Source organism: Fukomys damarensis, unplaced genomic scaffold (assembly GCF_012274545.1).
Source record: "Fukomys damarensis isolate Sample0158 unplaced genomic scaffold, DMR_v1.0_HiC HiC_scaffold_38, whole genome shotgun sequence".
Lineage (NCBI taxonomy): Eukaryota > Metazoa > Chordata > Mammalia > Rodentia > Bathyergidae > Fukomys > Fukomys damarensis.
Window position 1 is genome coordinate 50,475,935 of NW_022900950.1, and position 13,823 is coordinate 50,489,757.

At 32.7% G+C, this 13,823-nt stretch overlaps 1 protein-coding gene across 2 annotated transcripts in view; it reads left to right on the forward strand.

Annotated features, from left to right (window-relative positions):
• Positions 1-13,823, forward strand: part of Zc3h13 (zinc finger CCCH-type containing 13) — a 76,864-nt gene that overhangs the window by 32,487 nt on the left and 30,554 nt on the right. For both annotated transcript variants that reach the window (XM_010637035.3, XM_019209411.2), the window contains exons 8-10: positions 1,944-2,141; positions 6,200-6,510; positions 9,070-9,534. In XM_010637035.3, the coding sequence (XP_010635337.1) occupies positions 1,944-2,141; positions 6,200-6,510; positions 9,070-9,534 (974 nt within the window). The remainder of the gene's footprint in view (positions 1-1,943; positions 2,142-6,199; positions 6,511-9,069; positions 9,535-13,823) is intronic.

The following is a 13,823-nucleotide window of genomic DNA, read 5'->3' on the forward strand; positions in this document are numbered from 1 at the left end:
TTTTTTTTTTTTTTTTTTTTTTTTGTACTGGGGATCGAATTCAGGACCTTTGCGCTTGTGAGGCAGGCGGTGACACCACTAAGCTAAATTCCTGTCCCATGTTGAACAGTTTATCTTATATTCATTTGCCATTTTTAATTCTTTTTTTTTTCAGCTTTAATTGAGTTTATTGGTACATTTTAGGGATACACTATAGTTTACATTCATTGTTGGGATCTTGTATGTCTACATGACAAGTCTTGATTCTCATTTTTTCCCCTTAGCCCTGCCCTCCTGCCATTTTTAATTCTTTATCTGAGAAGTGTCTTTTTATTTTAGATGACTGTTTTTGCATTAGGTCTTTAAATTTGAAGGGTCTGATTTTTTTTTTTTTTTAGTTCTTTATATATTCTAAATAGTAGTTCTTTATCTGAATAGCTGGTAAAAATTTTTTCCCACTTTGTGGGTTGTCTGTTCACTCTTTGGTTGTTTCTCTTGGCAAAATTTTTTTTAAAGTACCTGGAGTTGATGAAAAATTTTTTCCAAGGGATAGTATGTTATACGTATCTCAACAGAAAAGTCAGGTTACCTTATAGAAAAAAGTGTGACTGTCTTGGACTTATCTACAGTACTAAATGCTACAAAACACAACTGCTTATAGAGCTGTCAGGCAAAATAATTTGGACTTAAAAATGCTATTGTATTCAGTTACACTTTTTCAGCAATGAGGCAAAGCCAATTTTATTTGTATAAGGGACCAAAGTTAAAATACCAAATAAAAGACAGCTTATACCTAAAAATTATTTATAATTTGATTAAAGACATAAATGTGAAAGGCAAAATTCCCAGATTTTAGGATCTTTTTGCCATCTTTGTGATTTAAGAATTGGGAAAGATTTCTTAAATCAGGTTCAGAGGTTTAAGGGAATGCTTAACAATACTTAAGATTTCAGTTATAGGTAATTGTGTTTTCATAATGATCAAAACTTGGAAGCCTCATTTTTAAAAAAAACCCTGTGAATATGAAATTAATTAAAGAAGTTAGGGTAAACTGTTCAAGGAAATTCTTACCATCTATAGCAATGACTACCTTAATCTACTGTTTAAGAAAACTGTCCATACTATGTCTGTGTTGAGTACAAAATAATAGTACACTGTAATATGTGTGTGTGAAAAAAGAGATGGCAGTAGTGAGCCATTTCTGATGATGGGAAAATAGTTGTGACCCCCCCCCCAGATATGATTTAGAATTATTTTCTCTCATTCTGTAGGTTGTCTTTTCACTTGGTTATGTCCTTTGACACACAATAGTTTTTATGTTTGATGGATCCATTTGTAAAGTTTTGCTTTTGTTACCTGTGCCTTAGGTGTCATAGCCAAAAAATCATTTGCAAGTCTAATGTTATGGAGTTTTTCTTTATAGTTTCATCTAAGAGTTTTATAATTTAAATTTTTATGTTTAAGTTTTTAATTCATTTTTTGTGAATTTTTGTATATGGTATAAAGGTCCATTTTTATTTTTCATGTGAATATCTAGTAGAGAAAGTATGGAAGTATATTAATTGTATTAACTAGTTATTTGGGAGTAATAGCATTATAGATGATGTTTATGTCACTTTCTTTTCTATACCTTACATACAGACTAAAAAATATAATCCAAGCAATTTTTATAAATTACTTCCTTTCCTGAAAGTTTCTTCCTCTCTCACCTCTATTTTTCTTGCAGATGCACTCCTTAAAATATATAATAATAAGCACTATTAATGTAATAAATAGCAAGCAATTTAATTCTTTGCTTCTTTCTATGATATATTTTCTCACCTGGATATTAGTAACTAACGTACAACATAGTAGAAGCCATTCATTGAAAGGAACACTGTTTTTTTTACAAAAGCACTTAAAAATATCCACTTAACATTTTAGAAATGTGTGGACCTCTGATTATATCCTTGTATAACCTTCAGGAATTCAAAAAACAGCCAAAGTAAAAAGAAAGGGCCACGTACTCCTAGTCCACCCCCTCCTATACCAGAAGATATTGCTCTGGGAAAAAAATATAAAGAGAAGTATAAAGTGAAAGACAGGATAGAAGAAAAACCAAGGGATGGAAAGGACAGAGGACGAGATTTTGAAAGGCAAAGAGAAAAGAGAGACAAGCCAAGGTAAGGTAGATTTTATGTTCTTAACAATATTTCTTTTGTATTTACTTTTCACAAACTCAGGCATTATTATTATGGGTTTGTTTTCAGCCATGTGTATATATATGTTTAATATTCCCATAATGAGTTAAAACAATTATTGAACATAATTCAGTAAACATTAACTTTTAAAGTTTAAATTTTTTTTTATTGTGGTAAAAACATAAAAATTGCTATCTAAATTATTTTTCAGTATACAGTTCAATAGTATTAAGTATTATAAACATTGTTGAGAAATATCTCCAGAATATTTTCATCATGCAAATATGAAACTGTACTTTTCAAACAATAACTCCCTTTATTTTCTTCTCCAGCCTCTGGAACCTTTATTCTATATTGTATTTTTGTGAATTTGGCTGCTTTACATAGCTCATACAAGTAAAATCATACATTATGCTAAGTCCCTAGGATTCATTTGTGTTCTTTTAATAATTTTGTGTGGCATAAATAATACTTATTTATTCATTTATCCATTGATGAACATTTGGGTTGCTTCCACCTTTTGACTGTAACGAATAATACCGCTATAAACATGGGCCTGCAGATATCTCTTAAAGACTCTGCTTTCAGTTCCTTTGGATATATAAAAAGAAATGAGCTTGCTCATTTAGATAATAGTTGTGTTTTAAATTTTTGGAGGAATGTGCACACTGTTTTCTGTAGCAGTTACCTTATTGTACATACCCACCAACAGCGCTCAAGGGTTCTGATTTCTCAGCATTCTCACCACTTATTTTTTTATAGTAACTATTCAGATGAGAATGAGGTGATACATCGTGACTTGATTTCAAATTCTCTGATGATTGGTGATGAACATCTTTTCATATTCTTACTGGCCTTTTGAATATCACAATTTGAGATCTGTCTGTCCATGATCTTTTCCCTTTTCTTAGTTGGGTTATTTGACTTTTTTTTCTGTGATTAATATGTAAGTTCTTTGTATATTCTCAGCTTTCACCTCTTATCAGAGATAAATTTTGCAGATATTTTCTGTCATTCTTATAGTTGCCTTTTTACTCTGTTGATTGTGTGCTTTGATAAAATTTTTTAAATTTGATGTCTCATTTGTCTGTTTATGCTTTTGTTAACATATACTTTTGGTGTCATAGCTAAGAAAACCTTACTAAGACCAGTGTAGCTTCTAAGAGTTCCATAGTTTTACTTATTACATTTAGGTCCTTAATCCATTTTGAGTTAATATTTGTAATAATGGTATTAAATAAGGGTCTTTAGCTTCATTCTTTTGCATGTGGATATTTAGTTTTGCCATCACCATTGTTGAAGTGACTCTTCTTTTCCCTTTGAATGGTCGTGACATCCTCAGAAGATGTGACCTCATATGTGAGTGTTTATTCTGAGTATGCTATATCATTGGGCTACATGGCTGTCTTTATGACAGTACTGTACTTTTTTATTGTTACCTTAGCTTTGTAATATGCTTTGAAATCAGGAAGTGTGAATCCTTCAATTTTGTTCCTTTTCAAAATTATTTTTGGATGAATTTTCCTGTAGTAAAGGCCATTCTGATTTTGGTAGGAATTTTGTAGCCTGTGAAGATTGCATTAGGTAGTATGGACATCTTCTAATCCATGCACATAGTGTATCTTCCTACTTATTTCTGTTTTTAGTTTCTTTTAGCAGTGTTCTGTGGTTTTCAGTGTACAGGTTTTTATTATCGCCTTATTTAGGTTTATTCTTAAATATTTTATGATTTTTTTATGCTGTTGTAAATTGAATTGTTTTCTTAATTTCATTTTCAGATTTGTCTATACCGTTTATAGAAACAGCTGATTAATTTTTGTGTTGATTATTTATCTTTCAACTTTGTTGAACTTTTTTATTCTAACAGAATTTTGTTTTTGTGGAATTTAGGGTAGGGCCATCTTGTCCTAGTTCTCATACCTTTTCTTAGTCATTAGACTTTTAAAAGAGTAGTAGGAAAATGTAGAGATATTTAAATTAAATCCAAATTTTCTGAAACTGAAAAGGTGAGTAATGAGAAAATAAAGTTAAAATGATAAAGCCTTTACTTGACAAGACATTAGTGTTATGGAATTACATCTTAGCTCATTTAAACTAAAATTGTAGTTTTTTCTTTTGTACTGTAGACACCATGTTGGAATAGAAATGTGACTGAGCCCTCTCGTGTGTTTTTTATAGTTTTTGTTTTGTTTTGTTTTGTTTTTTGGTTTTTCCATTCTGTGAACTAATGAAAAGCTATTGTAGACACTTCTGAAACAATTTTAAATATATCTGAAAAATGAACTCAAAGTATCAGTTTAGTAGAAAGACATTATTTTATTCATTTTGATATTTCTAACATGACTAGCATTTGATGAAATTGAAATTTAAAAGTACCCAGATAAGCCGGGCATGGTGGCACACGCCTGTAATCCCAGTACTGAGGAGGGTGAGGCAAGAGGATCACTGCAAGTTCAAGACTAGCCTGGGCTATATAGTAAGTTCAAGGCCAGCCTGAATTACAAAGTAAGACCCTGTCTCAGAAGTACCTAGATAATGATTTTTTTGTTGTTGTTGTTCAGTAGGATATATTTGAATTATTATGGTTGGTTTTCCATATTGAGCATTTCTACTTGTATCTAAAAGTAAATAAATGCTACTTAGAGTCAGTTACATTTTAGTGACTTACGGATTTTTTATATTAAAAAAGACTGACATTTTTTTAAAATCTTAAAGGATTCATAAATCACTAGGTTTTTAGATGAATCCACATAGCAAATTTTTATTTTTTAGTCAACCATTATCCAAAAGCCCTTTTTATTTGCCTAAATTCTTGTTCTCTGAATCCTAATATATAAGATCATTTTCCTGACTTACTAATATATATTTTATAGATTTAAACCTTTTATTAAAAGATATATGAAGGCATTATTTTTAAACAATAATGTGTATGGCTGTGGTTTTCAGCCAGGGATTATTTTGGCTCATAGGGGATATTTGAGTGTGCCTGAAGTACCACCACAACTCAGGTGAGAGGGATGTCCTACATGTCTAGTTAGGGCCAGGTATGCTGCTGGACATTCTTCAATGTTATGCAAAGTGTCAGCAGTACAAGGTTGAAAAACCATGATTAGGTTAATAATGGTTTTGCCATCATTGCAAATATCTTAAAAATAAACATTTATCAAAGGAACTGAGTATAGTTCCAGAATACTTTGTCTAGAATGTCAGATTTTTTTTTTAAAGCATTGATAATTAGCAGGGCATGTGATATGTAGAATGTTATTTTTAAACAGTCCTATTTCTTTTAGATATTGCACAAATGTGTGTATTTCATTTCTCTGTCATGTTCAGATTATGGCATAACAGACTATAGTAGTTACTCGATTATACTTTGTGTTGTCATAAGTGGTTCTTCTGGTTGGAGTAAAAGATAATTTGAAGGCAACTTTAGTTCAACAAGAATTATATATTAAATCTTAATTTGTGCCACCCACAAGAAAAGGCAGATTATTTAAGATAATCGTAGCATATACTTGTCCTTTCCTTAACCCTACCAGTCTTTTACAGTTCAAAGTGTCAACCCAAGAAACATAGACTTTGCTTGGCTTTGCTGGTGGTAACTTCCCTTTCCTACAACCTTGAATTTATTGCCATTTTCACATCTGCTTCTTATCTATATACTGTAACTGTTTTTTCTGTGGCTGTTCACACTTTCAGATTATGAGAGTAAATTCCATACTTTAAGTTAGAATAGGTAGTCTTTGCTCAGGAAGAATTTACCTGAAAAAAGCAATGTGTCTCTTCTAGAGCTGTTGCTCCCACTTGACTTACAAATCAGACACAATTTTTAAAAATAGAATATTAAAAATTAGAATTTTACAGTGTTGTAAATTAAAATTTATCCTAGAAAATTCAATTAAATTAATCCTGTAATATTACCTATACTTTTAGCTTTGACTTTTACATTCAGTTTTGTTTTTCCCTTTGACTAGAATTGAAGGCTCTTGAGCAGGTCTTTTTAAAGTAACTAATTAACTTTTTACTGTTTACCCTCATAGATCTACTTCCCCGGCAGGACAGCATCATTCTCCTATATCTTCTAGGCATCATTCCTCATCTTCACAATCAGGATCGTCTATTCAAAGACATTCTCCTTCTCCTCGCCGAAAAAGAACCCCTTCACCATCCTATCAACGGACGTTAACTCCATCTTTACGACGTTCTGCTTCTCCTTATCCTTCACATTGTTTGTCTTCTCCTCAGAGAAAGCAAAGTCCTCCAAGGCATCGCTCTCCAATGCGAGAGAAAGGGAGGCATGACCATGAGCGCACCTCACAGTCACATGATCGGCGTCATGAAAGGAGAGAGGGTATGCACCAATTTTATCTTGTTATTTTAGAGTTCATTTACTTGCATAGATATTTTCTTTACTAAAAAGTCGAGATTCATGTTTATTATTATTATAAGGGATAAGATTGTGCTGTATTAACATACAGCTGTAACACATAAACTAGAATTCGTAAGGACAACAGGAGGTGACAAGAAGAATATAAAATAAGTACAAGTGGACATTTAGAGGTATGCCAAATTGGTTATTTAATTAGGATGTTTTACTGAGTACTTTTGACCATTTTATTCTTAGAGTGCCCCTTTCTGTTACTTTATGTATTAGTTGAACAAAGGAAGTAAAAGGAAGAAAAGCAGCAAATTAGGAAAGAGTTTAAAAGAGTTGGAAGTATTTTGATAAAGAAGTTCAGGCTGGAGAAACTTTAAGAAGTACAGTGCAACCAAGTCATTGAATTTCTAGCTGTAAATCCATAATAAAGAAGCAAGAAGGCTGAGAGTATAGCTCACGGTAGAACTCTTTCCTAAGATGTTCCAGGCTCTGTGTTCTATCATTGGCACTGAAAAGGAAAGGGAAAAAAAGAAAAGAAAGTAAGCAAAGCCATTTTCCTTTTTAGAATTCTGAGAACTAAGTTAATGTTAGATAAGCTACTCCCTATACAAGCTGAGATACTTATAGTCCAAATAGTTTTCATCTCTTTGTGCATCTTACCTTTGTTTATTTAACTTTTCCTCATTTGTCCTGAATTAGTTTTAAACAAAGTGAATACTCAGTAAATACTCATTTACTTGGAACATTTTTGTTTAATATTCATTTTAAATCCTTGTCTATGAGTAGAGCATAGCAATCTCCTAGGAAAGATTCTGAACTTAGTTGCTCTCTTCCTATCAATAGTCCAAGCAGTATTTAATCAAAATTTTTATTCAAGAAAATGGTGTGTGTAGGTGTAAGGACCAGAGAAAAAACCTATTTTATAGACTTATTCCTTTTGTATGTGGTTCTTGAACCAGATCAGCACAGTAGTATATATGGAACTTTGTGGTATGTTTATGAAAAACACAATGGAAGCATTAGTGCAATATTTGTGGAACATTGGTAAGATCAGAAAAAATCTCTTACATCCATCTGTTAATTTTAAGAAGACATTTCACAAGTAGAGCTGACCAGGAGCATAATATACACTTATCCAAAAAACTTTATTACAGAATATACTAATAAAGGGAAAATAATATGCAGTCAAGCCTCATAGAAATGCTTTTTGTGTGTGTGATATAAAGTACTTATGATACAGGAAGAATCTTTTGTAACAGGGTATTTAACCTTCCATAAAAAAGATTTAACAAATGTTTATTCTGTATTTAAATGTCATTTTTTGAAATGAGGATAATTTTATTGGGGTTATGGGGAGGTAGGTAAAGAATAAAATATAATAATTAGATATATTTGTAAGGACAGGGTCATCATGAAGAAAGGAACTGATACTAAATGAACATATTTTAAGGCTCTTGGTATAGATGTGGAGGTCATAGTTGTACAAAGAAGGAGATGGTGATCTATCAGATTCTTACCTCTTACTTCTGTCCTAAACAGCATTTGTGGCTATAAATATGTAGACAAAGGCACTGGCAAGGAACATAGTTACTGATGTGAGGTCTAAAGGCCTTGTGGATACTTTATGTTTGGATATTTTGAGAAACTCTAATGACCTAACTAAAAAGGGTAAAAAAGATAAGTTTATATTTTAGGCATAATGCTGCTATAGGTGCTAAAACATCTTCTGATTGGGACAATTCGAATGTGACACCAGCTTGTAGAAGAATGTGATTTTTTTAAAATGGGCAAGTTTTTTTTTTTGTTTTTTTTTGAGATTCTTATTAAATTTTTGGCTACACGTCACATTTGTATTACAGTCAGTTTATGCCTTTTCTAGGCATATTTAAATAGGGGTTCCTAATCTTTGCAAATTCCCATGAGGCTTTGGGGTTGAGTAAGCCATCTAATCTTTGGGCCTCTATTTCTTGATACATAATGACAGGTTTGGTTTAGATAATCGATGAGGTTCATTTTAATTTTAAAAATTAGAATACTTTTTTCTGTGATACATTAGAAGATCCATTAAGTGAGAAAGCTCTAAAGACTGTTGTACACATACATGATGTAATGCTATTCAAAGCTCAGGAAACGTGAGTAACAATACGTATTTGCCAGCCAGCTTACTAATCATAAGCTGTTCTCCACTGCTTAAATACAGTTGAGCTCATCACATGTGTCCTGGTCTACTTTATACTTGGTAGATTTGGTTAACTTGCCCTAGATCTAAAAGTTGCTTCTATAAAGTAAGTCATCCATAATACAGATCCACTTGTTTGTTTCATTTGTTTAGGAACAAGTTTTAATAAATTATCTTTTGAATTTTAGCATACAGATGGTTTTAATTTTTGTATTTGCCCAGGTTTTCTTTTCCTGCAAAGAATATGAATTGCTTTTGTAATAACATTTTAAAGGCTCTGTATTAAATATATTATCTTGCTTCCTGAAAAATTTTTAAATGAATTACAGTTGATTTTCAAAATTGTGTTACAGAAACTAGAGGCAAAAGGGATAGAGAAAAGGACACAAGAGAGGAACGAGAGTACGAGCAGGATCAGAGCTCTTCTAGAGACCACAGAGATGACAGAGAACCCCGAGATGGTCGGGACCGGAGAGATACCAGAGATACTAGAGAACGCAGGGAACTGAGAGATTCCAGGGACCTCCGGGACTCTAGGGAGATGAGGGATTATAGCAGAGACATGAAAGAGAGCCGGGATCCCAGAGACTCTCGGTCCACTCGTGATGCCCATGATTACCGGGACCGTGAAGGTCGAGATACTCATCGAAAAGAGGAAACATACCAGGAAGAATCCCGGAGTTATGGCAGAAACCACTTGAGAGAAGAAAGTTCTCGTAATGAAATAAGAAATGATTCCAGAAATGAGTCTCGAAGTGAAATTAGGAACGACCGGATGGGCAGAAGTAGGGGGAGAGTACCAGAGTTACCTGAAAAGGGTAAGTCAGTGAACTGTGTCTCGTATATTCATTTTTAAAATTTTTATGAATACACGTTTGTGGTAAAGGAAGTCTATGTTCATTTTAGGGAGTAAGTACATGTACACAACAAACATATCTTGGTCCTTCCCCTCCCCACCCATCTCTTTCTGTGTCCTAAATCCCATTACCCCATTCTCATTATTATCGTTATTATTTGTTTTTCAGTTCATGTTTGCAACATACAATGTTTGCATTCATTGTGGGTATTTGGTACATGTACATGAAACAATTTAAATCTTTTTACACCCGCTTCTTTCACCCTCGGTCTCTTGGACCCCTTCCCATTTGCAGCAGTTCTATCTCTCTGTTTCCTCTTATTAATCTTTTATTTACTGTTTGCTTATACTTTTACTATTCAATTAAGAGAAACCATACAGTATTTACACTTGTGTGTCTGGCTTTTTTCACTTAACATATTTTCCAGGTGTATTCATTTTCCTACAAATGTCTCAAATTTATCCTGCTTTATAGTTGAGTAATATTCCATTATGTATAGATACTATGTTTTCTTTATCACTTATCTGTTGATGGATATGTAGGCTGCTTCCAGGATTTAGCTTTTTTGAATTGTGCTGCTTATGCATTGGTATATATATCACTTTTATCTTATATATTCATATAGAAAATATTAAGCCTCCTAAGACTTCTAAATCTATAATTTCTTACATTCATTGTTTTTATTTTGTCAGATAAATTATCAATTACTTGAATTTGTTATCTTTCCTATAAATTCTATATTAGAATTAGTAGCAAAACACATAGGCCTCAGAATGGATTATATATATCCCTTGGTTGGACTATTATCCATTCTTACCTTTTTTTTGTTGTTGTTGTTCTGGGGATTGAACTCTGGTCCTTGTGCTTGCAGGGCAGGCGGCAGCACCACTGACTAAATCCCCAGCCCTCTCTCTGCCTTTTTTCCATACCTACTATCTTGATTAATGTAGAATACTAAAAATTACTATCAAGCTAAACATTAAAATTGTAAGAAAGTAATTTTCTAATAAATTGGTATATATAATAACATATTTTCAAAATTTGTGGCATCATAAAGGCTGATTTATGTATTCTTCAGTATTTGCACTTGCTTCAATCACATACGTATCGGCATCTTGAGCCATGTCTATTTCTTGAGAAAGCATTACTAATACCCAGTTGACTGAAACGTTTTTCATGACTGTTGGCTTGTACTTCTTTCTTCAGCCACACACCTTTCTCTACCTCAGAATTGCTGCAGAACTCTTATTACTCCTATTCTTTTCATTGGTTTGTTGGAGTATCCCCGATCAGTATTATAGCTTCCCATTTAAGTGTTGATTTTCCCTCAAGTTCTTAATTGTCTTGTCTTTTACTTTTTTGTGTAAACTTTAGAAAACAGCTGTTAATTTCATAAAGAACTACTAATTTTTATTTTAAATGTATTTATTGACATATCTTTTCTCATTTTGATCATATATATATAATATTTTTATTCCCAGGTACTGTTTTTGTTGCCGTTATAAGTGGTGTATACACATATATTTTTAAGCTAAATTTTAAAATAATGCATTCACATGGTTCAAAATTTCAGAGGTACCCCCCCCAAGCTATTAGTGAAAAGCTTCTACTTTTCTGCCCCAGGCCGTTTCTTACCAGCTTCGTTTGTATCCTTTCCAAAACATTTGATACAAGCAAATGTGTGTGTCTATTACAGCTTTATGTTTTTCTAACCTTTTTCAGACTGTACCTTTGTAGTGAATAACTGTCTACATGTGTACTAAATGAAATCCTTTAAAGCATTACTTTTTTGGGGGGCGGTATGGGGATTGAACTTGGGTCCTTGCCCTTACAAGGCAGGCGGCAGAATCACTGAGCTAAATCCCTGGCCCAACATTACATTTTCTAATGCTTATTACTGATGCATGGAAATGGTGATTTAATTAAATTCTTTTAACAAATCTATGTGGGAACAGACAGCCTTGGTGCTTCATTTCTGATTATTATTTTCCTTCAGTAACTTTCTTAGCATGTTATGGCTATGTCAGGATGTGCTCCTAAAGCCTCCTCTGCTCAGAGCCCACTAGTGAAGGTGATTGGATCGCGGGGGCATTTTTCTGGCTTGGTGTTAGAAGATAGGCCAGGTGGGAAGAGGCGAGTCCGTGGGAGTGTGACCTGGGAGGTTATAGGACTGTAATGTATTTCTCTCTTTGGCTCAGACCTTTGGCTCCTCCCTTCATGCACTGCTTTCTGGCCACCTTGATTTAAGCAGTTTTCCTCCACCCAGGCCCTTCCAACTGCTGCCAACCATGTATGGCTTGAAGCTTCTAAAACACGAGCCAGACTAAACCCCTCCTTGAAGTTGCCAGTTGGGCATTTTATCCTAGTCATGAAGAAAGTGACTAAGACAGCATCTCCATCAATACTATACAGTGTCGAACATAAATAGAATGGTCTTTTTTGTTTTGCTCCCAATTTTAAAGTGTTGTTTCTAGCATTAAATATTTTGTGGATGCTTTTTATTATGTTAAGGATTCTCCTAATTTTCCCTATTTAGCTAATAGACTGTTTTTTCTCATCTTGAAGATCATGTAGTTTGTCTCTATTACCTTATTACTTATGGAGGTAGAAGTAATATATCTATAAGATATTCCTGAGATACTTAACAGTTATATTCCTGAGATAAATGCAATTTTGTGTGTTTTTTTAAAGTTCTTGAATGTTTGTCAAAATTTAATTTTGAATTAAACATGTATGTTTTTAAAATTGTCATGCCATCACTGGTACTGAACAGTGATACATGTTTAATTGTTCAGAAAAAAGTCCCAACTTTACCTTTTTCAAGTTCCCATGGTAGAGATAATTTCTACCACGGCAGATTTTGAGCTACCAACATTTCATCACTCCACACAGAGGTGGAAAGAGAGGCCCACCACTGGTTGCAGTGAGCCAGTATGAAGCAGTTCTAGCAAACCACTGCAGACAAGGAAGGATGTGTGTGTGTTGCCCGTTTTTTTTTTCTTTGAGTTGGGACTCAGTTAAGCTAGCCATATAAAATTTATTCTTGTTTTCTTTGGAACAATCTACATAAAGTTTGGTGACATTTATCTGATGGTTAGAGATTTCACCATCAAATGAGTTTTTCTAATATTTGTAGATTTTGTATCTTCTTGAAACAGTTCTGGTCCCCACCCTCTAGGATATTTGTCTCAAATTTTTGACAGAAAAGTATTCATAAATTTTCTTTTACCATTGTAATTATATTCCCTTATTTTTTTCTTAGTCATGGCAAAGATTTGTTACTTTGAGTCTTTTCAAAGAACCAAAAATATTTAGTCTTTTTTATATCTTTTTTTTTCTTTCAGTTTTTATATTTCTTTGTATCTCTTTTGTTCTATGTCATTGATTTCTGGTATTGTGTTTTACTCTTTTGTAAAATATGTACTGTTTCTATTAGTGTTCATTCTAAACACTACATTTTAATGATTTATTCTTTGGCTCATCAGTTATGTAGAAATTGTGTTTCAGATTTCAGTAAAACTTTTAATAATTCCTCTCTCCATTTTGATTGTTGTCAAATAATACATTTTTTAAAAAATCATTTCTTTGGTGTGTGTTTGTTAAATCTCATTACGTGGCTCAGCAATGAGATTTTGTAAGTGTTCTGCACCTGCTTGTGTTTTTAATAATTGGATACAGATTATCTCTAAGATCAATTTGTTAATGTTTTTAAATCTACATCTAATTTTTTTGGGACTCTGCTTGTTCTTTCATTATAGACAGGTGAATTAAATCTTTTGTGTGAAATTTGTGGATTTGCTGATTTATTTTTGTAGTTTGAGCAGTTTTTTATTTTAATATTTTGAGGTTTTTGTTATTAGGTACACATAAGAAATTATTCTTTTCATCATTATAGAATGACCCTCTTTGTCATTAACAGTGCTTTTTGTCTTGAAGGTTATTTTGTTGACTCCTTTTTTTGGTTAGTATGTGCTACTAACATCTTTTGCCATGGTTTCAACTTTTCTGTGTTTTGTTTTAAATGTAACTCTAAGCAACATATAGTTATAGACATGGTGAATAGCCTAATTGTACCTTCTTGATTCGTAACTTTCAAATTTTTCATATCCTTAGACTTAGCTTCTTACAACCTTTCTCTTAATTGCATCTAATCTCATATTTAACCTTTTCATTCCTTAATGTTGTGGTTTATATAGCCTCTTCTTTAAAGTGTTCTAATATATCTATTTTTTGGTCTTTATTAAAATATT